General features: G+C 33.6%; 1 protein-coding gene across 2 annotated transcripts in view; it reads right to left on the bottom strand.

Moving 5' to 3' along the window:
* The window catches only part of LOC129234633 (brain-specific angiogenesis inhibitor 1-associated protein 2-like), a 155,859-nt gene that overhangs the window by 100,827 nt on the left and 28,815 nt on the right, over nucleotides 1-26,217 (bottom strand). The window contains exon 2 of one of the 2 annotated variants that reach the window (XM_054868666.1): nucleotides 19,828-19,903. The exons of the other annotated variant lie outside the window; for it this stretch is intronic. Within the exon in view, the coding sequence (XP_054724641.1) occupies nucleotides 19,828-19,903 (76 nt within the window). The remainder of the gene's footprint in view (nucleotides 1-19,827; nucleotides 19,904-26,217) is intronic. 2 annotated transcript variants of the gene reach the window in all.

Here is a 26,217-nt window from a genome sequence, read left to right on the forward strand (position 1 = left end):
AGTCTTAAATTTAAACAGACGCAACCATAAACTATCTTAATCATGTACGATAATAAGTTCGAAAATCTTCTTTTCCGAAACTCAGCGGCATCTGCACATCACCTCCTTACCCCAAAATCGATTAAATCCATTTAAAGCGCCCGAGAATCAATCGGGAACAACTTTCACGTCGTCAACAAGGATCAAAGTTTCAACTCTGAAGTTTTCAAAATCCACCCCACTTTAAGGGGGGTGGAAAATTGCTTCAGGAGTAATGTAACATGGGTGACATTTCCAAAATTGTTTTTCCTTTTAGTGACGATGGTAGTATGCTTCGAATTTGGAATGGTCTAATTTATTCATCTCAAACATGTGGTTCGAGAGTTCTAGTTTGAAGTTTTAGTAAGATGAATCCGTAAAAATTAAACGAAGGTTAAACTTTATGAAACACTTACTGTTTTATGAAATAAATAAAATAATTTAATTTTTTTAAAGTACATTCAAGAATGTACTTTCATCAGTTTCATCTTTATCTTATTATTATTAATAATAAAGCTGAAAGTCTGTCTCTGGATCTCTGTTACGCGCATAGCGCCTAGACCGTTCGGCCGATTTTCATGAAATTTGGCACAAAATGAGTTCGTAGCATAGAGGTGAGCATTTCGAAGCGATTTGTGGAAAATTCGATTGTGTTCTTTTTCTACTCCAGTTTTAAGAACATTTATCGAGCAAATTACCATAACAGGGACGAGCAAATTAACATAGTAAATTTGCGAGAAATTCATCATCCATTATTAGCAAATATACAGCGAACCAAATGACCTTTTAATTTTTATACTACGGGCAAAGCCGTGTGGTTACCGCTAGTTATAAATAGGTCTCAAAAAATTCCTAAATCTCAGATTCATTAGAGACTGAATATATAGAAATTTTTGGGCACACTTGGGTCCTCTGAAGTAGTATGTTACTTTTATAGTAAAAACTACACATTGGGAAAGATTAACTCGATAAAACTGAAAGAGAAACCTTTGTCGTTTGAAGCCCTAAGGTGAACAGGCGGTACACCATTTGTAATCTTTGGGTGCATTGGAGGCTTGAAAGTATGGTTTTGGTGGTTTTTGCCTTCTTACTGAGTGGAGGGAGATAATAACAGCGCCAACAGTAGAAATATTCTGATGACACATTTTGAATCTATTTATTGGCGGCTTTCTGGAAGGTAACGAAGTATACGTTGGAATATTTTCTGCACTATTCTGTATCTGTATTTCTGACTACTATTATATACTGAGTTGAAAAATGATTAAAATTTTCGGATCTTTTGTAAGATATTCAAAATCCGTTGCTCTAAGGAGAGTTCCTCTAGTAAAGTTCTTAGGTAGTGTTGGTGTGATAAAAGAACCAAATTATTTACTTCATATTTGGTTAAAAATAGTTATTTTCCTTACTGCTAGAAATTCAATCTGAATTTCCTGAAGCTTTTTTTTACGTAAACAGTAAACATTTAAGTAGCAGTTACAGTTCTCTTAGTCACCTTGAAATATTAGCAATTTTAATTCTCGATAGGGAATCAACTTTTACAACCGGTAAAAAAATTGATCAAGACGAAAACATTTTTTGAATTGAGTTTTAATTTTCTGTCATTTTAATAATTTTTATTCATTTAAAGCTTGGTAACATATCTTTCAAAACTTTACTCAACTTAGCGCAAGTATTCATTCGGTATATATTTTGGAGCAGGGGGAGGGGCAACAGGAAGAAGGATTGAAGATCTGGGATGAACTTGATGGTGAGAACAAACCATGGCTCTGCGTTTAGAAATAGAAACTTAATAAGATTTTAAAACATGGAAAATTGAGGATGAGGCCACAAAGAACTCCAGATGCCTGTTGATCTTGCTATGAAAAGCTACAGTTTCATCCTTAAAGGTTGCTTACTGAGAGAGAACTTTAAATGTGAATCCTGAAGCCTGACACACCAGTACTGAGTTTCCTGATGTGATGGTCCAAATCTTCTAATATAGTTGTTCACCCTCTCTGGTGCTTCATTGGACTTTCTTAGCTGACAAACATTTGATTATCTTTCTTGGCTCCAGAAAATAAACCCTAGAAATTTCTCCTTGCCACATGTGTAAATGAAAATTTATTTTTGGGTTCAGTAATAGATGCTGTTAGCGTTACCAAGCTTAAATAACTTAAACTGGACATAGGCTTTGTCTTAAATCTAATAAATTCCCTCTTCTTTCCGTTTTGAACCTGTTTTAATCTTCGGTTGATGTTATTTTAAAGATGTTTAGAAAGCTTCAAAAAGGAAAATAAAAAAAAAATCACAAAACTTATTGAAAATAAACTTACATAGATTGGAACATTGCTACAAGCTTCTTACCCAAAATTACAAACTGTTTATAGAAAACTCATGATGAAAAATTGTTCTCGCTTTCCCATCTACGAAATCTTTCCCGATTTAAGCAATATCATTTAAAACGTAGCCACTTCAACTTCTTCCGAGCGTTCCATCTCAGGGGTTTTGGAAAACATTCACTTCACACAATAGGAAGTGAAACGTTTTCATTGAGAGGATATGAATTTCCGATGAATGAAATGGCGAAAACTTATGCTGCGGATCAAAACTTTCAGCCGCCTTCATCTTTTATCCCTTCATGAATTGAATTTCGGCTGCATTCGTGAACACGTTTGAATTACCCCGGCTGCTTGAAAAGCTGTATTTTACTTTAAACAGAAAGTAAGAAGCACACCAAAGTATTTTGAAATGCTATATGGCACTGAAAATATAATCAACAACGTGAAAAAGCACATATTTGCAAAATATTGCAGACTTCCGGAGTGCTCACCTAGGGCACCCTGAAGTTATGGCGCAGACTGCGCCATTGAAATTTTTAAGGGGTTGTTTTGAAGGGTATTTTCGTCATTTTTTGGGGGGGGGGGGCTCTTGCTTTTGGTCAGTCTCTGCGATTTGACGGGGGTGCGCCCTTGACCTTAGGAGGGGTAGGCACCCCTGCAGACTTGTCCGATATCTTTACATCCAAAACCTCTTACGCATTGAAGTAGCAGTTATCTTTAAACCCAAAACAAATGTCTTCAATTTTTGACTAATATGTGATTTTAACATTGTTGGTTATACTTTTACGTTTCCGCAAAAATGTTTTTGTTTTTTTTTTTTCATTTATACAACAGTGGTTCTAGTAGTTCCAGTAAAAATCTGCAGAATAAAGTGGGAGACAAACAGACAAAAATGGCAAACTAGCTTCCAATAAGGAAAAAAAACCCGATAAGGAAACGCACCACTCAAGCATAGAAGCCTGTTTTGCGGTGGGAAGGTAAAGTTCAGAATCTGCATATATATATATATATATATATATATATATATATATATATATTTTGTCGTTTACTCTGCTGTGGGCAAGTAAAGGGAAGTAACTGTAATATTTTCATGTGTTTCTCACAGTGCTACTTCTATCATATGACTGTAATTAGCAGTACACCAAGTGATCCCTTTTTTCTTTATTTGTAAATCGAAAAAAAAAAGTCAATCAATCGATATCCCCCTCTTTTTTTACAAAAAACTACTCTAGGAGTGCTGTATAAGGGATTCTCGACTATTAGTCAAGGTCAAAAAGCAAAATTCTTATCAGAGCCTTATACAACCAATTAAACGACGAAAAAATAGGTACGGGGGAACCTGGAGTGCAGCGCAAAAGAAAAAGACTATTATGCGCCCTGTTTATTTAGACTGGTAAGTTTTGCCCATAAAACGTTGCAAAAGAATAGTCGACTGTTTTCTATCATATTGCAATTATTCATTGTGATAATAAAATTAAAAAATGACGCTAGGATTCAATTTCTGTACCCCTTAAAATTCGAATCGGAAATTTGTAGTGATCGCTCGCAAGTTTCCACTTTGTTGAGGTCAGAATAGTATTCATACCAGCAGCTAAATCATAGTGCTACGGCAGGTAAACTCCAAACAACTACAAAGCCATTAAAATAAGGAAGTATATTAATTAATTAGCGTCATTCAGTCATACGTTACTTGGGTACGGAGCAAAAAGGGCAAAATTGCATACCTTCAATAAAAGATGTTCCACAATTTGTTTTTCCCAATGAAAGCACTCCGTATGCATATTTAAGCATTTTTTTAATAGAGGATATGATTTCAAAATATTACATGATGCGTACACAAAAGATAATTCATAATTAACAGTGCTTAAATATTCAAGTTAGTGATTAGAAACTAGGAAGCAAAGAAAACAAAATGCATATTAATTTACTTTGGCAGAATTCCGTCATCGTCCCGAGGAATAGGTAAGGGAGATCAACGGTACGCCACATGTTTGTGCACGAAGCTTTCCATCATTGCCAGAAATCCATTAACAGAAACCCGGAAATGAAGCCCTGCGGCGACGCAGAATCTTAAGAAGACTTAATTGAGGCACCTTTTGCTTAAATTGCAGTCATAATTTGTCCACCGTTTTCCCTTGACGGAAACAAATTGTTTGTATTCACTATACAAATTTGAATTGTGTATTGAGGGTGCATTTGCATATTCCAATGGATGGATTTTTTTTCCCGGGATACGGTTTTTAACCGTTTCTTGAAGTGGAAATTATTATTTTTTAACAATTATTGAGTAAAAGCCGAAAATAAAATAAAAGCTCAATAAATTCCCTTTTTAAGAGGGAATAGAGAGACTATAGGTTATCATAAATGTTTCCCAAAATACAAAAGTCCCAATTTGAAACAAAAGTATATATATATATATATATATATATATATATATATATACATATATATATATATATATACATATATATATATATATACATATACATATATATATATATATATATATATATATATATATATATATATATGTATATATATATATATATATGTGTGTGTGTGTGTGTATGTGTGAATTTTTATGATGAAAATACCATTAATGCACTAGAAACCTTAAGATTTCACTTAAATTGAAAATACTATGAAAAGAGTAGTTAGGTATTAGTTAGGTACTTATGTTTCACAATTTATCGCTTGTAATCTGTAAGAGTGCAACAAAACCATTTAAAATCACCAAAAAAAAAAAATTAAGTTCCTTTAAAACTACTTTTATATAAGTTAAAATTCATTACAAACGAGTGATGAAATATATTTTTCCAAATAGAAAAAGTCTTAACAGAAATGTAAAAATAATAGAAAAATGAGTAATTTTTTGGGATGATTTAAAAATTAACTCATTTAAAACTACGCAATTATTCCCTGCTCACTTGCGACGTTAGTCTTTTTATTGGAATTTGAAGCTTTAGCTTTATATTTGTTCTCCGAACTCATTTGGCATCATTTGAGGTGGTGAGAAGCAAAGGGATGTAATGTACCCAAAATTAAAAATTTGGAGATAAACAGTATAAATGGTAGGAGAATATGTTATCTGTTTTGGTGCAGAAGATTGTACTGGTGGCCCTGGTAGGTGCTGATCTACAACATGACTTAGAAAAAAATTTCAATAGAAGTCTACCTAGGGTCTGATTTTTAAACGCATTTCACTCAAAACTTTAAAGTTCCCACTTACATCCCTTTGCTTCTCACTGTCTCATTTGTCCGTACAAGGTAGGGGAGGGGGAAATCGATCCTATATTGTGATTGAATGCATTCAATTGACACATATTGACATGCAATAGTAAGAAAAGGATTTTAACAAAAGGTTAATTACAAAAGAAACACCTTTCAATTTTTGGAGGTAAACTAGTAACTTTGAACTTTCCGCTGCATGTATGCACTCAAACCACGTTAGACTCGTTATGTAGTGAAAAGAGTGTCTAAATCCAGAATTTTGTTCATATCCGTGAATCTCGAGTTCGTGCCGTTTTGTATAGTCAGTGTTCAATAATGGCATTACATAAAAAACTATACTCTGATTGATTGCACAACGAAATGACAAGAAGTCAAAATTCCAGCTGGTTTACTCAGAGACAACCTTTATATGAATAAAATTTCGACTGATGCGCATACATTTTTCTTAAGATTAAAAATAAAAATGTATACGGGTAGATTCCTCAGCAATAAAAAATTGCTATATCCTACCAATCAGCTCAATCTACAAAGAGTGAAGGTTGTCGTATGACAGCAAATAGTTTTCCAACTCCTGACGGAGCAAAATTCTTCTTGAACCATCAACGAAGGGAATCTTTTTCATGAATCAAAACTTCTATCACGAGAACAATAAAATGCAGAAAATAAGACCAGAACAAACTCACCCCATCCCCTTCTGCCAGCCATGCAACAGCATTCCATTTTCCCCACATTTTCCATCAGAGCAAATGCCCCAGAAAGACAATAAAAAATCTCCTCTTAAACTTTCCCCGCAAACAAGCAATTCGTCCATAACGCCGCAGATCCTTATATCACGGAGTAATCTTCCTTGTGGCATTGTCCCCCTCGACAGCCCCTCTTAGGGATCGTGTCCAGGGCTACTTGACGGTTTTAGAAAGGGGATTTAGAATGTTGAAAGCTGACTCAGCTCAACCGCGATGACGGTTAAATAAATCGCTTTAAAGAAATCTATGTAGTTGTAAATTTTTTTCAGCAACTTGAGACGTTTTAAGGGCTTTTGTTTCGAACGAGCATAGTACCATTTAGGAAACTGCTATTCATAAGCACATGCAATACTTCAACCAAAGAAAGGTCCTTGCAATCAACCACAAAATGTCTTTCCATAACTGAAATTTATATCTTAACTTTCAAATGTTATACATCATTATTGCATTTATGGATTTCCACGCTTTTTGGAAAGGTCTAGCACGTTAGTAAGAAGCAAATAAGAAATTTAGGATTCCAAAAAAGCTTTCCTTTGAAGACTTGCATAAAATATAAAGGTGTCAGGTCAACAGATGTGTGAATATGAAAATTAAAAATAGCTGTTTATTATGATAGTGAGAAGCATGTAATAGTGATAAGGATATAAGTGGACCTTTTAAACTTTGAGTAAAACGCGTTTTAAGTACAAATCCAAGGTATATTTTCATTGAAAAGTTTTCTTTTTGCAGCACTTGCCATTTATTTCAGTACTAGCTTTTACCCGCGGCTTCGCTCACGTTGATGAGTCTTTTTCAATTCAAGTTAATGGTCAACACAGGAAGAGGTCAAATAGTTACCAAAAAATGGTTTCTCCCCAGTTTCGCCGACACATTTAAAATGCCCCAAAAGTTATAATGAAAACTGAAAATCAAGGGAGGGGGAGGGGTAAATGAAATGTCGACGAAACTGGGAAGACAACCAAAAAATCACACAACATAAATCAGGAAAACATTCAGGAGTTGTAAAGAAGTCAGTTTTGGTAATTCTCAAAAATTCCAATTCGAGTGAGGTCAACAATTCTTAAATAAAGTCAACCATTTCCCTTATAATCCCCATCAAATGGTGTCCACCAGCGCTACACCTGCTATCTAAATTATTATATAGCTTCTTACCGGAGAAATCGTCTCAAAATAGGGTCAACAGTCACTACAAATCCAGATTCTAATAATGTCCCTTTAGAGTGAGAACATCAAACCTTTAAAATCCCCCACGTGAAGAATATTAACTGTTTCTTAACAACGTAAACGGTCCTGATTAAAATACCAAAAAAGTTCAGAGTAAAAATACCATTAAAATCAGAGTAAGAACAACAGTTTTTTTTTTTTTAAGTTCCCATTTAAATGAGGACAATAGTACAAAAAACTTCTCATTTCGGAAAGAGAAACATTCCCTAAAGTCTCTATTAGAATGGCGTTTTCAAATAACATCTCCCTCTGAAGATCTCCTTCATGATTAATTCCGAAAATTTTCATCAGTACAGGTCCGATAGCATAAAAAACAAATAAAAAAAAGAAATAACAATACTCTCTATTGTCGCTATTAAAGAAGGGATATTAATTCCATAAAATCCTAATTAGCACCATTAATCCTTAAAACACACACACACACACAAAAAGAAAAAATAAGTTAAAAGTCCCCAAAAGTCTCTATTAGAATAGTCTCTATCAGTGTTTTCAAATAACATTTCCCTCTGATAATCTCAGTCATGATTATTTCCAAAAATCTTCATCAGTACAGGTCTGATAGGATAAAAAACAAATAAAAGAGCAAAAAGAAAATAAAAGAAAGAAAGAAAGAGCAATATTCTCCATTGTCGCCAGTAAAATAGGGACATTACTTCCACAAAATCCTAATTAGCATCATTAAGCCTTAAAAATACACACACAAAAAAGAAAACTTTCATTAAAATTTTAAAAAATTCGCCAGTGCGTAACGTAGTCGCCTGGTGAGTCTGGAGATATAAAATGGATTTGGTGGATTAATTTACATTTTGATAGCAGTTTTAATGTTATTTGAGCGTGTTGTTTCACTAATTTGGTGGATTAATTTTAACTGCAATACCCTATACATAGTATTTAATGATAATTTTACCAAAATTAGTTTGGCGAAGTTTTTACATTTTAATGCAAATTTTGTACAGGCTGCAGAGCCAAGATGTTTGAACACTCGTCCCGACCGCGTTATCATAACTCTGCCTATCGAATAAGTTTTTAAAATGTCTTTTTTTTTTTTTTTTTTTTTTGCAATTAAATTCATTTTCTTCAACGAATGCAATCTGATTCATTATTTATTTTTGCAATTAAAAGCAGCGTAAAAATGTAAAATAATCCAAATCCACTATTTATCGGAAAAAGGACCACAGTGCCATACATTCGCCAGAGACTTGTCAAGTTCATAAAACTGCGTAAGATGTTTGCTTTATCTACATTAATAAGACATGAATTTTAATTCCGAACAGAAGATGCTACAAAGAAAATGTTTTACATATATTTGGCCTTTCCTGGTAAAAAATAAATATTTTTTCGACGGTAACTGGGGGTAGGGGGCAGACTCTATTTAATAACTTTCTTTATTTAGTTACCAGATTGTTGTACATAGCAAAAATACCCGGCGTTGCCTGGATCAGTAATAATTATGAGAAACAATCATTACTTGCCCTTGTTTTCTGTTTTAAGCGAAAGAATTTAAAACAAACCTTTTTGACGTGATTAAAAATCGAGCTTCTTCCTTACTCATTAAACTAAAATAGCAATAAGTATAAAGAACAAAATAGTATTCAATTAGAAACGAAAGCACGACATTTAAGCATATACAAATTTGAAGAATTTCCGAAATATGAAATTAAACTTTACATTTACATGTTTAAAAAGATTTATCTGTTAGTACTTTTTTTTTAAAATCTAAAACCTTCTCTGTATGGCTATTGATGTACGAACTGTTTTAAAAAATGTAGCCGCCCGCGTTCCCCTAACACTTGCTTTAATTTTTTTTTGAAATTCCAATTTTTGTGGGCACTTGGTGCGGATTAAAATCTTACCAAATTTGCAAGAATCATTTTGGGACACTTTTGATAATACTCCCCCTCCTTACTAATTTTTATTATAGAAATATTGTTGCCAGATGCTGAGATACTTTTGGTCAAAATAAAATGGCGCTAAACGGTTTCATCCGAAATGTTTCCAAAATAAGTAGTAAAATTTGGCGATTGTTTGAAATCGTGCAAAAAGAAAAATTAATGGAAGTTTTTGTGCGGTTTATGGATTTGCCTAATTCAGTTGTTGAATTATTTTTACACAGTATTTTTTTTTTTTTTAATATCTTTGATTGGCGATATTTTGTTTATATGGTGAAAGCTGAGAAACATTATTACGTAGTCTTTGGGCTCAAAAACAGCGACAGTGGAAAAAACTGCCAAATGCATCAGCTACTGAAATCTTTCTGAAAAAATTCTGGCGATATTTCTGCTGGTTGGTTGGATATAGTGAGCAAGTGTCCAATCAGCATAAATAATAATAATAAACCATTAATTACATAAGTTCCGTTTAAATGGAAAATAATCAACCAAATTTAGTTATTATTAGCCAATCTTGGGGAAAAAAACGTTACTTTAAGATTTGACTTGAGAAAAGCCTCAAACAGTCAGACGAAACACAAAAACATTCAACAATGCTAACTATGAACTGGGAGTTGAGATGATGCACTAAATAATGAATTGGGTTGAGGAAAGCCTTCGAACATGGAACAAAAAAAGCTCATAACTCGTTTTGCATACAACTTAGAACTTTCTAACAGATGCCATCTTCAGCAGAAAAATAAGCGCTTTCAATGGACATATAATTTTAATATGTGCACGTATTTTTTCACCGTCATATTGGGGCATTTATGCGAAAGTTTGGACAAATTAGAATAAAAAAGGAACTATCAATCGGATTTTTTTCGAACTGGTCTACAAACCTCCCCATTACCAAAAAGAACAAACGGTGAAAGTTTCAGCCAAATCTGCCGGGTAGTTTCTGAGATCTTAGGGAACAAATTTACCGAAGTCCATTTTTATATATATAGATTGCATTACTGTTACCATCTCTTGTCCGTGAGAATTTCCTTTACCATTTGTACTAGTTGCCTACAAATTTTTAATTTTGACACTTGCACTTCTGAGCTTCTAGGTGCTTTGCATAACATGATATGGAACAGAGTTAATAAATAATGTTTCATTTCACATAGTTAATATTGTGCATGCTGAATAAGTTTGAAAAATAGTAATTGCTTTTTCAAGCAAATTTTTACTTGGAAAAGCACCCAAGTTATAAAATACTCGAGGCCAAGTTTCTAAATTTCTTTGATGAGCGGAACCCTTGGCTTTTCTTCAGTAATACAGTGTGAATGCAACATTCTGAAGATAGTTCACTTTTAAAGAAAAAAATTCTTCAAAAAATATTTATTGTCTTCAAAAACAAACTTTAAACTTTTACACAACACTAATTAAATTACCTTTGAACAACTCGTTTTCTCAAACGAAAATTTTAAGTTCGCACTTTTAATGAAACGAGTGGTACTTATTTTATTACCGCAGATATTTATTCGGCTTCATGGATGAAAGTTGAAGTCGCATATCAGGAATAGCACCAAGTCTTTTGCAGTGTTTACTATTGGCGTATAGTAAAATCTTTAAATGCATAAGTAAGGAACTCCGTTGTGTATATGTGTTCAAAAATGGTTGTGTGCCAACACCTTTTATGCCCCATTGCAATTTACACTCCTTCCTCCAGGAGATTGGTTTCTCCCTTTTAATATAGTGATTGTGTCGTCATAATGTGATTTTATCCTTCTCGTATTTTTCAAAGTTTTTTGTCAAGGTATGGTTTTATCCGTTTTTTCTAAATGTTTTTAAATTTTACATGTTTTTAACGACTTTATAATTTAAACCGCTTGACATTTACTTTTACCTCAAAATACGTTATTTTTATCATTTCCTAAATGTATACTTGAATGAAAAATAGTGTAAAACTAAGAATCGTTTGGCACAGTACAGCTCTCAAGGGCTCTTGCGCCATCAAAATCAAATCAACCAACCAACCCCCTTTCGTGACAGTTGAAGATATTCATCTTATACACTGTACCAGAATTCCAATAGCAGTATTTTTTCCTCTCACATACAAGATGAATCAGACGTAGTCTCAATAAAATTTTCCTTTTCTGATACTAAAATAGTCGAATGCTGTAAGTTGGCACTAAATTAATTTTGTTCTCCACAATTCATTTTGATGCTTTCTCTGCTATTCATCCGGAAAATACTGTATAAAGCTGAACTCAAACCTTATTTTTACAGATTGTAAAGCGACTAATTTTACCTAAAAGGAAGAATGAAACTTTTGAGGAATCCTTGAGTGGTTTCCGTGGAACCCCATGGTTCCGCGGAACACAGTTTAAGAAATGCTGCCTAGGCAAAAGCATTTCAAATTAATTCAATTGTATCAAATTACTCATTCCTGTAAGCTACATGATACGAGAAAAAACGAACTTTGTACTCGTAAAACAAATTATTGCTTCAAATCCGCTTGTTGAAGAAATGTAGGCTCTTAACTTTTCTTAGAAATTTACGACAGAACGATGAAAAGGGCACTTAGATCAGAATTTTGTTCAGTAAAACTTCGCTTATTCAGTTTTCCTTCCGTAACTTTTCCTTTTCTATTTCGGAATTCTTGGCAGTGCATCTTTTTATTTTTCTTCAGAAATTGGGAAATGCAATTTTGGCATCGGGCTACTTCTTTTCTTCTCATTCGTGCTTGATTTTAACAATTTATATTTGACCCTAGCAATGTTTTCTTTATTCTTCAGTATATTGCATTTTCAATAAAATATAGGCTGTTCGCAAAATGCAACGTAAGTTCATAAGCTGCTTCCCTGGCTGAAGTAAATTTAATCTGCATCATTTAAAAACTTTGAATTTCCTATAAACTGATTTAATTGGACTTCACAACATTAAAAGCGAACGTAAAATAAAAGTTGAAAGTTAATAGTAACAAAATTAAGCTTCATTATTTTGATTCAAGGTGCGATGAATCAAAATACAAAAAAAAAAAAAAAAAAAAGACAACTGAAATCAAATCGACGAACACTAAAATTAAATAACAGACAAATAATAGTTTTCTTTTTTTCCTGCGGCATAGAACAGTTAAAATTAGTTACCAGGTTTCAGAACATTAGACTTTTTCACGCTCATTACAGAGATAACTAAACTGGAAATTTGATTACAAATCGTAGATAAACAGTTGTAATATTTTAAATTCAAGCTATGGCACACAATTAGTAGTAAAATTATTAGAAATGAATCACATTCTAAACCATAAACTCGAAACGAAAAACAAAGTAAACCATCATCCTGGAATTAGTTCAAATTAAATACTTTCATTATTTTTATGAAAGTAACAGCATTATAAAGGAGAATCATTTCGAACAAACCGAAGCAAGTGTATGCAGCACGATTACTGAATTTCGAATTTTATTTTAATCTAATTCACTACAACGTATAAAAGACAAAAAAAAAGAGTAAAAACGGGGAAAACTTTATCTGCAGCATAAAAAGCAAAATAGCGTGGAAAAAGGAGCAAAAAAAGTTTAAAAAAAAAAAACCAAGAATTATGAAGTACATTTTTCCGAAATTTCAATCATTTAGAATAAATTTTCCAATAACGTTAACAGTTTTCACTTGTATTATTTAACGAAAGTAAAATTTCCCTAAAACTGAGAGAAAAGAAAGCAGATATTAAACTGTGAAGGTATTTCAATGAAATTCATTTTTCACGTAGATTATTGTTTCAAGTTAATTGTCTCGCACAGGCGATCAAAAAAATAAATAATTAAATAAATAAAAGTCGAGAAATAGAGCTATTTAATGACTTCACTTGAAGAAAGTCCTGTAAATTCGAGCTACAACACATATAACTTGAAATTACCTAAAAATTCCAAAATATATCCATCGTATGCAGAATTCGCTGATTCGATTCGTATCAAAACTTCAAACATCCGAGTATATTTTAATCACCTCATCCTCATATACATAATAGCGAACGACCGAGTAACGCTCTTGACGTCTTCAACAATGAAACTCGCGCTACGGCATGATAATTTGATAATATTTTTGGTAATGTTTGACATGCAGGGAAATGATTTATTTTGACAAGGCTGAACTGGATCCGGTAACTTAACTGTTTTACTGGTAAGACTCATTTCCGGTGAATGAAGAAACGAAAAAGTGGTCAACAATGAGCGCTACTACTGGAGTTGAGGGTTCATCCGCTAGAGTTAGGGTTAGAATGTCAACGATATTAAAATATCCCCAAACAGGCGATTGTTTCGTTCAAATGTAGAAGCAATTTTCACCCATCGTGCCTTGAAGGGCAATTTTCAAGTTTGCAAATGAGTTTTAATTACCTTTTTAATAAATATTTGTAGGTTACAGTTCTATCTAGACAAGGTACGGATAAATGACTTCCCTGGAAAATTCTAATATTTGAAATACCGAATACGACCTGTAACTCCCATCCATTCTTGAGGGATTGTATGTTTGTTACACTCCACGTGATTCTCGATTAACCAATTGCAAAATGATCACCATGTTCGTGGCAAAGGGGAAATAAATCTTGCATGCACAAAAAACCCATAGCCCCACATCTGCTTAGTGTGTTAAGATAGCCAGCTAACTCCGACCCCCCCCCCCCACCACCACCATCCCTTTTTTTTTTTTTTTTTTTTTGACATCATTGCTCTAACTTAGAAGTCGGTCGAAAGACCGAATCTTTGCCGTTCTACATCATTTTGAATACATTTATTCACAAATGAATTCTAGTGATAGAACTGACAAAGGAAAAGTGTTAAATCTAAAAAAAGAAATATATATTATACGATCACTCAAGTACGAGCAATTAGACGAATAAAACGTTGCTGCTTTAACGATTAAATGAAAGTTTGTATGGATTAAAGATTTTGTGTATGAAAGTTGCCAACACTAAAAAGGTGAAGATTTTTAAAAATCACCTTCAGGTTATAAATCGATTCAGGAAATATTAATGAAATCACTATTAATTTATTTAGTTCAGGTTGTTGGTCAATTCAGGAAGAGCTTAAATAGGTACAAAATAAACTGCACAGCATGAATCTGAAATAAGTTTAACCGTAGGAAAGAAATTTTCACAGGCTATTTCTAAACATTCGCATTTGAATAAGGTCATCAGTTCTGAAGGGGGCATTTTAACGGATTTTCCAACGATGCCGAATTTGAAAATACTGGTCAACTTCTCTTGCGCATATAGATGCATTTAGGATGTGATAGGGGAAACTGGGGATGTTTGACCCACTTTTTACAAAGTTTTTTTTTTTAAGTTTACATAAGAAAACTTCCAGTTGACTTTTTTTTAAAAGGAACTATATCTGAGTAACTTTTTAAATTGTTTTTTTTTATTTAAATTATTTTTTTTTTTTTTTACAATTTTTCAAAAGTGTCCAAACTAGGTCAAACCTCCGCACTTGACGGAGGTTTGATCAACCATAAGGAAGGTTTGACCAACACAGGTTAAAATTTATAAAAACTATACTGAAATGTAAATATATCGGATTTATTGCTATATATGATCCAAGCAACAATTACATCAAAAAAAAAAAACATATATATATTATAAATAACATGAGAATATTTCACGTTTCTACTTGATGTTTGAACACAAGTGTAATCTTCGTTTTACTGTTTGCTTTTTTAAAGCATTTTTAGACATTTTCTTACTTTTTTTCATTATTATGCATTTTTTTCTATCTCCGCTTTGACAGGGGTATGTGTCAAAATTCTAGATGTGATCCGTTTTCTACCTTCTTTGACTTTTCTAGGTCCTGCTCTGACAAATGGGCTCAGCTATTCAGGTGTTACGAGTTGTGAATTGGATTAATAGATATGTATATTATTAAGCAAAGCAGAAAAACAAATTTCAGTTGCGTTTAGTTTGATCAGAATTATTCACAAACAGGAAGTGTTTTAAATGACTATTATCTGTATGTAAAGTGACGTTACTTACTATTTAAGAGCAGCATTTATTTCATTTGAACTGAACACAGTCTTACTTAAAACAAATAAAATAAAGTAAGTAGTTGTAAAACTGTTACAGCATCCAACGAAATTAAATGGGGAGGTTTCACCCTGGTCCCATAACTGGCGTGGGTCAAACCTCCCTGAATAGCCATTTTAGAAAATAAAATAAAAAAAGTATTAAAATAAACTGTGAATTTTAAAAGTAAGTATACAGGCCTTTAGCACATTAAACAAAGTATATCAAAAGTGCATTTTACTTCTGTAAGAGTGAATGGCAAATCGCACAGAAGAGATGAACTTGCAACGAAACATTTTACTTTTTTTGTGTGAAAAAGCTGTTACACGTGATTTCTTCTTAATTGTACTTCAAATTGGCCAAAAAAAGGGAAACAGCTTTTGATTTGACTTAATATCATGCTGCCCTTCGGCTCTCACCAGTTACAAATGTGTTTAAATATGAAAATGACGGGGTGGGTCAAACCTCCCGTGTAGTCAAACCTCCCCAGTCTTCCCTACTCTTTTACTCCGGAAAAGCCCTTTCTTACTAGATGAAATGTACCTTTTTTCTGAACCCCTGACAATGTGTTATTTCATAACACTATGTGTTATGCAAATTTCATGATGCTCAGTTGAGCAGTTTAGGCGTGAAAGCAAACAAACATCTGAAGACTCACTTTTGCATTCATAATGTTAGTTGAAATAGTGTATCATTTTTAAAGTTTTCAGTTAAGAAGACTGAAATTGAAGCCTTTTTGAAACCCATTTGTAGCTGCTTAACACATAGCATCTTCTTTATCTTCTTTACTAATAACAAAGCTGTGTTAAAGCTGTGTTTCTGGATGTCTGTTACGCGCATAGCGCCTAGACCGTTCGGCTGATTTTCATGAAATTTGGCACAGAATTTGTTCGCAGCATAGGGATGAGCACCCCGAAACAGTTTTTATAAAATTCAATTTTGTTCTTTTTCTATTCCAATTTTAAGAACATTTTCCAGAGAAAATTATCACAATGTTGGCGAGTAAATTACCAAATTATCATAACGTGAAACCGTAACATGGGCGAGCAAATGAACATAGCAAATTGGCGAGAAATTAATCATCCATTATTTGTAAATATGCAGGCGAATCAAATGAATTTTTAATTTTCTACTACGGGCAAAGCCGTGCAGGTACCGCTAGTTACTAATAATAAAGCTGAAAGACTGTGCGTCTGGATCTCTGTGTGTTACACGCATAGCGCCAAGACCGTTTGGAGGATTTTCGTGAAAAATGGCACAAAATGAGTTCATAGGGGGGAGCACCTCAAAGCGATTTTTCGAAAATTCGATTTGTTCTTTTTATGTTCCAATTTTAAAAACATTTTATCGAGCAAATTATCATAACGTGGACGAGAAAGTTACTATAACGTGGGCGAACAAATTATAACAGGGGCGAGCAAGTGAACATAGCAAATTGGCGAGAAATTCATCATCCATTATTTGTAAATATACAGGCAAACCTGTACGGGAACCACTAGTAATAAAAAAAAATATGAAAGTTATCCTCGGATCGATGGAGAGACTTAATTTCGAGTCAGCATCCCAGGGAGAACGCAAGAATTATCTTAAGCACACATTTCGCACTTTCTCTCGGGAGATAGATAATATGCGCATTCTTAACATTCCTCGCAAGAAGTAAATATTCCCCGAACTTTGTACCTGCCAGAAACGTTGCCTCCGAATATTCGCAACAACTTTTACAAAGATCGCAGTTTGATTCGTTATTTAAAATTAAGTCTTTCTACTGGGTGTGTCATGGGCAGGTAAACTGCAGTATCTTCAGAAATGAGTTTCCGAGACATTTAAAGAAACGCGTTTCAGAATCAATAAAGGAAATGTTTAAATTAGACGTTTTTTTCGCACTTTTGTTTTCAGCGGGAAACCAGTAAGCAAGTTTGTACAGTAAAATTAACGTGCGACAAATGACAAAAATGTAAAAAAAAAAAAGAGAAATAAAGAAAAATTTACGTATTCTGTTCTTTACTAGCCCACGGCAGTTGCGCTCTTAAATAGCTCCATGTTTGCTAAACATATGTTAGCCCTTTAACCTAATCTTTAACCCATAAGTTTTGCCATTTAAGACCACCAATTCTAAAATTAAATATTGATGTTTACAGCGTTTTCATCAAAGATTTAACTACAATTTTAACCACTATTCTGTTTTCGTTAAATTATTTTAAAACGTTAATACTTACTTAATTTAAAAACAATCTCGCTACATTTTGATAGCGCTTGTTAGATGTCAATTATCGACAAACTTTTGATTTTATAAGAAATATTTTGAAAAAATGTGGGGTTGATCAGTAATTTAATTTTAAAAAAATAGAATATACCTACTCAAGACTAAAAACTCCCTAATAACGTAACGAAGAGAATTTTAGCACAGTTGTAAGCGGTTGCGGTTTTTCGGAAGTCTCCCCTAAAAATAATTTTTCAAAAAATGTTTTCCCGCAAGATTTTTAAAAGCAATTTGAATGAATGAAGAAAAAGGTACAAAAAGTAGCAGGCCCGTCATTTTGGCAATCTAGAAGGTGACAATCCCCCCCCCCCTTTCCGGATTTTGAAACACTAAACTTTAGCATTTGTGTATGCATTTTGCTGGGGGGGGGGGTGCGTCGTAATGCTGTGATTAGGATCTATATCACCTCCACAAAGCTGCCAAGTTAGGTTATCTCAACTAAAAACAGGATATCATATACTATGGCTGCCATACAAATGTAAATTTTCGCCAAGCAAGGAAATAGTTTCAATAGCGATATGCATTCATTACATCGCCAATATACCCTTATTCTACACTCTAGCCACTCGTTTTAAATAGCCAACCTTATCTTGACTATTGCACTCCATATAAATTTCAGACGCTAGCTGTAAACACATTTTTACATCACACTAACTTAATTTTGAACAAAACGCAAATTTTAATTGCAGATGGAACAATGCTGAACCCTTTTGCAACAACGATGGTTCCCCAGCGAATTAATAGAGCGCAATTAAAAAAAGGCAATCCGATTATGAGTCCCTTATCAGGGTATTCTTCCGACAGCTTTTCCGGAGAGCCATTGTTGGGGTTCTCCTCATTAAATGAGGGCCGGAGACTAACAGCAACTTAGTTCCTTGCAATGAATAGAGTGGTAGAGAGAGAGAGGTTAAATGGAGGAGGAGGACTGAGATTTGGGGATGTTGAACAAGTGGAGGTATTTTGTTGGAGGAGACTTGAAGGCGATAAGATGGGGAATTGTGTGGAAAGTGTTTTACAAGCTGTACCAAGAACAAAATAGCTACCCTAGTTGTGAAGATATTGCTAATAAAGAATATTAATTCTGTCAAACGAAAAAGGGTTAAAAATTTTCAAAATATTCGAACCCGCTCATAAAAGCCGTGATATTTCCTCGTCATAACAGAGGGCGCGTAAAAAAATCCGCAACAGTTAAGTTACCGGATCGAGTTCAGCCTTGTCACCATAAAGCCTTTCCCAGCATGTTAAACATTATCAAAACATATTATCAAATTATCATGCCGTGGCGCGAGTTTTATCGTTGAAGCACGCGGATTACTCGAGCATCGGCTATTATTTATGTGAGGATACGGTTGCTTCGCCTTTTCTTTTACAACGACGATTCCATTTATGGCAACAGCTCCTCTTCCTGATCTCCTTAATCCACAATACATGAGCAGCTTGTATTTTCATAATATTTACTCTGCTAAGCTGCTCTGCAAGCTTCAATGTTGAAATTTAGTTCTGAACTATTAGGGGTATCTTTTTGTTTTGACTTTTAGTTGTACGTATGGTAGATTCATTTATAATTATTATTGTGCAACCGGTGACGTTTTGTAGTTGTTGAAGCATATCGAGAATTACCCTTTTTTCATTTTTTTTTTGTCAGCAAACTTCTTTTTCTTATCATCTTCATTAACTTTAGATGAAACAGTGCACTTAGATGCCATTATATTTCATCAACTTTGATATTAGAAATTAAAAAAAAAAAGAAATGAATGCCGAGTAATTTGATTCACTAACAACGCAATGCGTACACTAGTTTGATGTGAGAACTTTTACTGTCAGTAGAGCTAAAGGGATGTAATAACATTCACGAAATCAATATTTAGTAGTGAATCTCGAAGGCGATACTTTCTTCCAAAAAAATTCGTGTTGTGGACAAGGAATTCGCGTTGGCTCTAAAATTCGTTACTGGTGAAATATTCGCGTTATAGCCATTTCCCGTAAGTTGAATCGCGTTGTAGGGGGAGTCGACTGCATAAGTGCACTAAATAATATAGTTTCGAAACTCAATCCTCATAAAACCATTCATGAACATATTACGGGAATCACATAAATGTATATCAATAAAAAAAACTCTTACCGTGCAAAGCTTTCAAATATGCTTTTCCAGCTGATATCAGTTGTCGCGCACATGGATTGAACTTTTCCAAGATGTTCTGAAAAAGTAACAGATAACTATATTGGAGATTTGTCTTCATTAAAAACACATAAGCTTAGAAAAAGGTTTAATCATTATTATTTTGTTATGAAAATATGTTGTTACCAAATACGGGATAATAGAAATATATGACTCGCTAAAACTCGCAAAACTGAAGTTTTACGCACGAAATTTAAAAATTAATATAATATATATACCTGATTTATACGTGAAATTTCTTTTTATTTTCTTCTCTTTTTTCGGTCTGATGTACTTGATCGTGCGCTCCAAAGACGACAACAATGTACTATTTTATATACTACAAATTTTTCAACGAAACAAATTACGAATTCATCATCATGCTTCTCCAAATACCGCTCGCGTTGACTGGTTAAGAAATTTGTTGGCTGGTGGTTTGCACAATGCGGTTGTCGTAATGCAGATGAGCATAATCCCAGCTTCAAGGTTTTAACGGTTGCACACGGTTGATGGTTGAATGATTACCGCACTCTTTGAAAATCTAGTATTTATTGTAGCTGTGCTTACAAAAAAGTGACAGTTGTCTCGTGAATCTTACCTATTACAAAATGAAGCGTTCCGTTTCCAGTTCAACCGCCAAATCTCCTTGTTCAAGCTTTATTATGCTTATTTTGCTTCAGTTAGTGCAAGCGAAAAATTTCTGTTCCAAAAACATTTAACCCTAAAAACCACTCGGTTTTTGGGTGAAGAAATTAGTCTGTCAATGGTTTGCCGAAAGGAATTCCCTCAAGTAGATGAGCATAAAACTAATTATTTTTTAGCAGTAAGTTACAGCCCCTAAGCCAGGGCTAAGGCAGAACTACATGCAATATACCAGACAGCCCGGTCATCACATGTGATAACCGGTCTGTCTGCTATATTGCATGTACTAAGCAGTTCATGATACAATGATACCAATTTCTTTGTAAATGTAGTTTGTTTCTGGTAAAACTAATAAAAAATTTGTTTTCCAAAAAAAGAGAAAAAAACTGCATTACATTAGTACTACATTACTAAGAACACAATTTTATACATAAATGAACACATAGAATATCAAGTAGTGTTTGAGAATTACTTTTAATTTAATACATTAGGTTTGGTAGGGGTTACCATGACTGAGTGGTACGAAGTGCAAGCTCCGGCAGCTGCCTGGGCGCAGAAGAAGATTGCGGGTTAGAGCCCCGCCTTCGCCTTGGGGATAATTTTCTTTTTTTTTTCCTATGTGAATTTCATTCTGGCTTCTGCGTGTAGTACCTACTACACGGGAGTGTAGTACTATGAAGCATGGTAAAATGTTTGTAATGATTTCTTTTTTTTTTTCTTTTGAGTACATTTTTTAATGGCGTTTCAAAAGAAAGTACGGAAGAAACATAATTTATTCAATAAGTTTCCGCCCTATAGCCAGGGCTAAGGCAAAAATACGTGAAAACACCGCCAGCTCAGTCATTTCCAGCCGAGGACTGCAGTTTCGTGCTTATTAGCACTCATCAGCACGGAATAGGACTGACTGAGCTGGAGGTGGAAAACCTCTTAAGGAAGCCAAGAGTGCCAAACAAACTGGTAGCTAATACAGAATTAGCACTGACCAGACGAGTGACAGAAGCAATGGTTCGGTTCAACTCGAAATTTGAAGGCAAGGCAGGTATATTCAGTAAGTTACCGCCTTAAGCCAGGGCTGAGGCAGAAATTCGTGAAATACACCGCCAGCTCAGTCATTTCCAGCCGAGGACTGCAGTTTCGTGCTTATTAGCACTCATCAACCCGGCATAGGAGTGACTAAGCTGGAGGTGGAAAACCTCTTAAGGAAGCCGAGAGTGCCAAACAAACTGGTAGCTAATACAGAAACAAAACAAAAATAAAGCTAATATAGAAACAAAATTCGAGTTAAACCGAACCATTGCTTCGGTCACTCGTCTGGTCAGTGCTAATTCTGTATTAGCTACCAGTTTCTTTGGCACTCTTGACTTCCTTACGAGGTTTTCTACCTCCAGCTCAGTCACTCCTTGGCCGGGCTGATGAGTGCTAATAAGCACGAAACTGCAGTCCTCGGCTGGAAATGAATGAGCTGACGGTGTATTTCACGAACACAATTTACTCACCCATTGAACAGCAAGAATAGAACTTAGTTTCGAAAATAAACAATGCACCGACATCCAAAAGTGCTAAATCTCCCTGTCTAAAGCCTCAATTTTATGGCAGTCTGTGATCGGAAATTTTCTCGCCTTGCACTACAGCAAACAAACTTAAATTTTAGTGCTTTCCTTCGGTAGCATAATTACGAGGCTATCAACTTTTCCTCGGACGTTGAAGAGGTTTTCTTGAGTCTTTATTGCGCTTATAATTAATTTAAAGCCTCAGATCACCTTGAACATCGTAATAAAGCCGCAGTCATTTACTCTCAAAATTCACTTCTTCGCACAGACATCAAAGAACATTATGTAATAATCTATAATTAAATTTCATTATCTTGATTAGCAGCTGGGCAAACGCATGCAAATGTAAAACGGGTTTCTGTGTCTTGAACGGGCACCACTGTTAAAATTTAGAACGACTCGTTTAAAAAAGCGCAAAAAAAAAAACTCTTGCTTTGCAAATGACAATAAACAATTTTCAAATAAACAATTTAATACCTCCTCTCTTACAAATTGCTCACAGCTGCAGTGACGTTCCCATCAATTTTTCTGAAGGAATTCTCCCAGTAATTCATTATGCACAATATGTGTATGCGATTATAAGGCGTTCAAAAGGCGTTTATTTATTAAGTGTTAAAGAATATAAAGAAATAAGGTTACTTGTAGGAAAATGTGGTTAACATAAATATATATTTTTTTTTTTTTTTGCTTTAGAAAAATTTAAAAATGCGATGATAGAATCGGAATGGGGCCGTTTCCAAAATTTTAAAAGTATTTTTTTCTGAAAGAGCATGCTTAAAAACGTAGGATCTGGTCATTTTTTTAAATAATTTGTTTAAATTTAATATTTTTAAAAACTTACTTAAATCGGCGAGCTTTCATTGTTTATGCTTCTGTTCAATGACATCACAAATGATGATATGCCATTCTGTGCTGCCATTCACAGAGCAAAATATTTAATTCGCATCTTTACTCACGTGCATTGGCAACGATATGGTTGATAGCAAGCGTTGAGCGCAATTTTAATTCGCTCCTTGATTATCATTTCATGGAAACGCGGAAGAAAGATGCGCCAAAATGCATCATTTGTGACGTCATCAAGACCACGCCTTGTTTGAAAAATCGAACATTTAAAAAAATTAATTAAAAAATAACAGTTGGGAAAATGAAAGTATTTTCTGGGTCCATGTTATTATTTTTTTTTATTTATTTTTTTTTTGCTTATTCTATCAATTTCAGTGACAAAAAATACAACTTTTGATTGAAGGAAACAACCCCATTAAAAATGAAAATTTTTGGAGCTTGAGATTTTTTCACTTTTGATCTTAAAAAATGTTTGAGAGTATACGGCGTATATGGAGTAAGGGAACACAACTGCACAGCTGTATTTAAATATCATTATTAACTGAAACACAATCAAATGAAAGTTTATTTTAACTTACGTCATGGGCTTCAAGTGAGCTATTAGTTTTCAATTATGTACCGATTTGTTTAGAATGTATTTCTACTTTCATCGTGTAAAACGAGTGCTTTATACAGACGTACTTTAGACCAAGATACCTAAACTATTTCGTAATAATATTTGCAGATAAAAATTGGAACACAAATTCAAAATAGATATTTTATTTCTGTTTTGAAATGAGTACTTAATCATAAAAAAAATCCATTTTGTTAAGATTATTGGTCTGAAAGTATTGATCATCGGTGAAATTTTTGCAATACAATTCCTTTTAATATTTCCTGATTTGTGTGAGTAATTTATTCGTTTACGCAGATTTTTAAAAAAAAAATGACGTCAGAGCAGTAATTAGCAGTATTTGCGTTCATTGTTACGACTTTGAATTCTATTTAAAACTAGCGGTACCCGCACGGCTTTGCCCATAGTAAAAATTAAAAGGTCACTTGGTTCACCTGTATAATTTACAATTAATTGATGATGAATCTCTCGCCAATATGCTATGTTTATTTGCTCGTTCATGTTATGGTAATTCGTGTTCTTTATTTGTAAATATACAGGCGAACCAAATGACCATTTAATTTTCTACTACGGGCAAAGCCGTGCGGGTACCGCTAGTAATAAATAAGACCAGAATAACGCATTATACAACAATACTGATAGCAGTTGGGCAAAAATATATTACACTTAATGTAGTAGGGGAGTGTGGGGGGGGGGGGGGTAAAGTAAAATATTTAACTTATTTTTTTCAAAATGAAAAAAATTGGAAATTTGATTTAAAAATTATGTTAGATAAAAAAAGAACAATGTATTTTAAAAAATAAAACTTGCATCGAAACATTATTTTTAATTTTTGGCACTAAATTTGTACATTCAGAAAAAAGTGGAAATTTGTCACTTTTTTTTTTTTTTTTTTTTTGTCATGGGACAAAGTGAAAGGTAAAATATTTTCCATTTGTTTTTTAAAACTTTTTTATTCAATTGAATAAGTAAATAAGATAATGAATGATGAAAATAATTAATATATGGGGGAAAATATATGAATGAATAAAATAGTGAATGAATGAGAATTATTACACGGAGGAATGTGAATAGTTTAATTACTAAATAAATGCGTAGGTGATGTAATAAATGGTTGAACAGGTAAGTGAAAATGATCTGTTTCACTTTGCCCCGCATGCACTTGACTATTTTTTTTTAATTTTAAACAAAAACTAATTTAATATTAAATGAATACTACAGCAAATATTAGTGGGTTTCATTCAACATTTAAAATGATAATTACAAGAACTTTATAATTTTATCGTAACAAAATTCACTTTTGACTTATTGCAAAATATTCCAAAATGAGTATCAATTTTTGAAAAATGGCTTGTATTATCACACGCTGTAACCTTCAGAGGCAACTCTTTCTTGACTATAATAGACTACATAATGTGCTACAGGATTAAAATTTTACGAAATAGGTGGCGCTAAAAACAAAGTAAATATTCCACTATTTCACTTTGCCCCGCTATTTGGCCGCACATTCCACTACTATCCTTATCAGCTGTGCTGTAGTAATACAAATCTACTCTTTAGTGCAAAAAAGTAAGCAAGGGAACTAGAAATGACTTAAGTTATTAACAGCAAAATGTTTTCGGATAATAAATTTTAAAAGGAAAAAAAAATTACACCAGCAATATTAATCATCACAAGCATGATGTAGAGAATTTAAAGCATTTTCATGAAAAAAAATTTCCTCCACTTCAGCTTCTGAATGTTAGGAAAATTAGAAGAAAAAACTTGACGGGCTTTCATTTTTCGTTCCTTATGTACCGTTCTCCCTCTAGCTCTCTAAAAATGTAAATTAAGTAAAGGGGGATATTCAGCGCGCTTGCTTTGCAGTTCATTTAATTGCGGCATAAATAATTTGAAAGGTCAGCCTGACCACTTTCGATATTATTCAAAATTAAATTTTTATTTTATTATCATAGGGGGATACGTATACAAATTTTAATTTGTCCATTAATAGGTTCAAATTCGCGATGGAAGTATAATATAATTAAATCGTATCTAGACTTCCATAATTGAGGCGTACAACTACAAAAGTAAGTATCTTCAAAAAAAAAAAAAAAGAGAGAGAAATTGGAAAAAATTCCTATCTGTTGCTATAAAAAAGTTTAGTTGCAACAACTTTTCCTGTTTTGCAAACGACTTAAGGGGACATTTTGAAACTCTGAATCTTTCAAGTAGTTGGATAGCAATATGGTTAATGGAAATAAAAAACGCATTCGTGAAAAAAATTGGAGTATGATACGCCTACTTAAGCAACTACTCGCTTACACTTCCCATTTACTTTACCTTTCAGTTGCATAGGTGCATTATACCCAATGTCACAAACACGTTTTTCGCATTATTCTTCTGCAGCTACACGCTTCAATTGTATGTGTAAAGACCAAGATCATGTAATTATGCTCAAATTAAACCTCAAATAGTACTAAATGTGTTACTATGATGTTGTGCAATCGTTCATCAGAATCGACTTTGAAGGAATAGAATCAAAACATTACGTTCATGTTACATTAAATACCATTTTAAAAAAGTTTTTCCCCTTAGTGTCTTTCTTTTGAACACATAAAGGGTCGTCGATAAAAGTCACACTTTGAGGGGGGAAATAGACAATTTGTAACAAGGGGGGCAACAAGTGTGACACCACATTTTCATAATATTTTTATGGAAAATAAC

Source organism: Uloborus diversus, chromosome 1 (genome assembly GCF_026930045.1).
Source record: "Uloborus diversus isolate 005 chromosome 1, Udiv.v.3.1, whole genome shotgun sequence".
NCBI lineage: Eukaryota > Metazoa > Arthropoda > Arachnida > Araneae > Uloboridae > Uloborus > Uloborus diversus.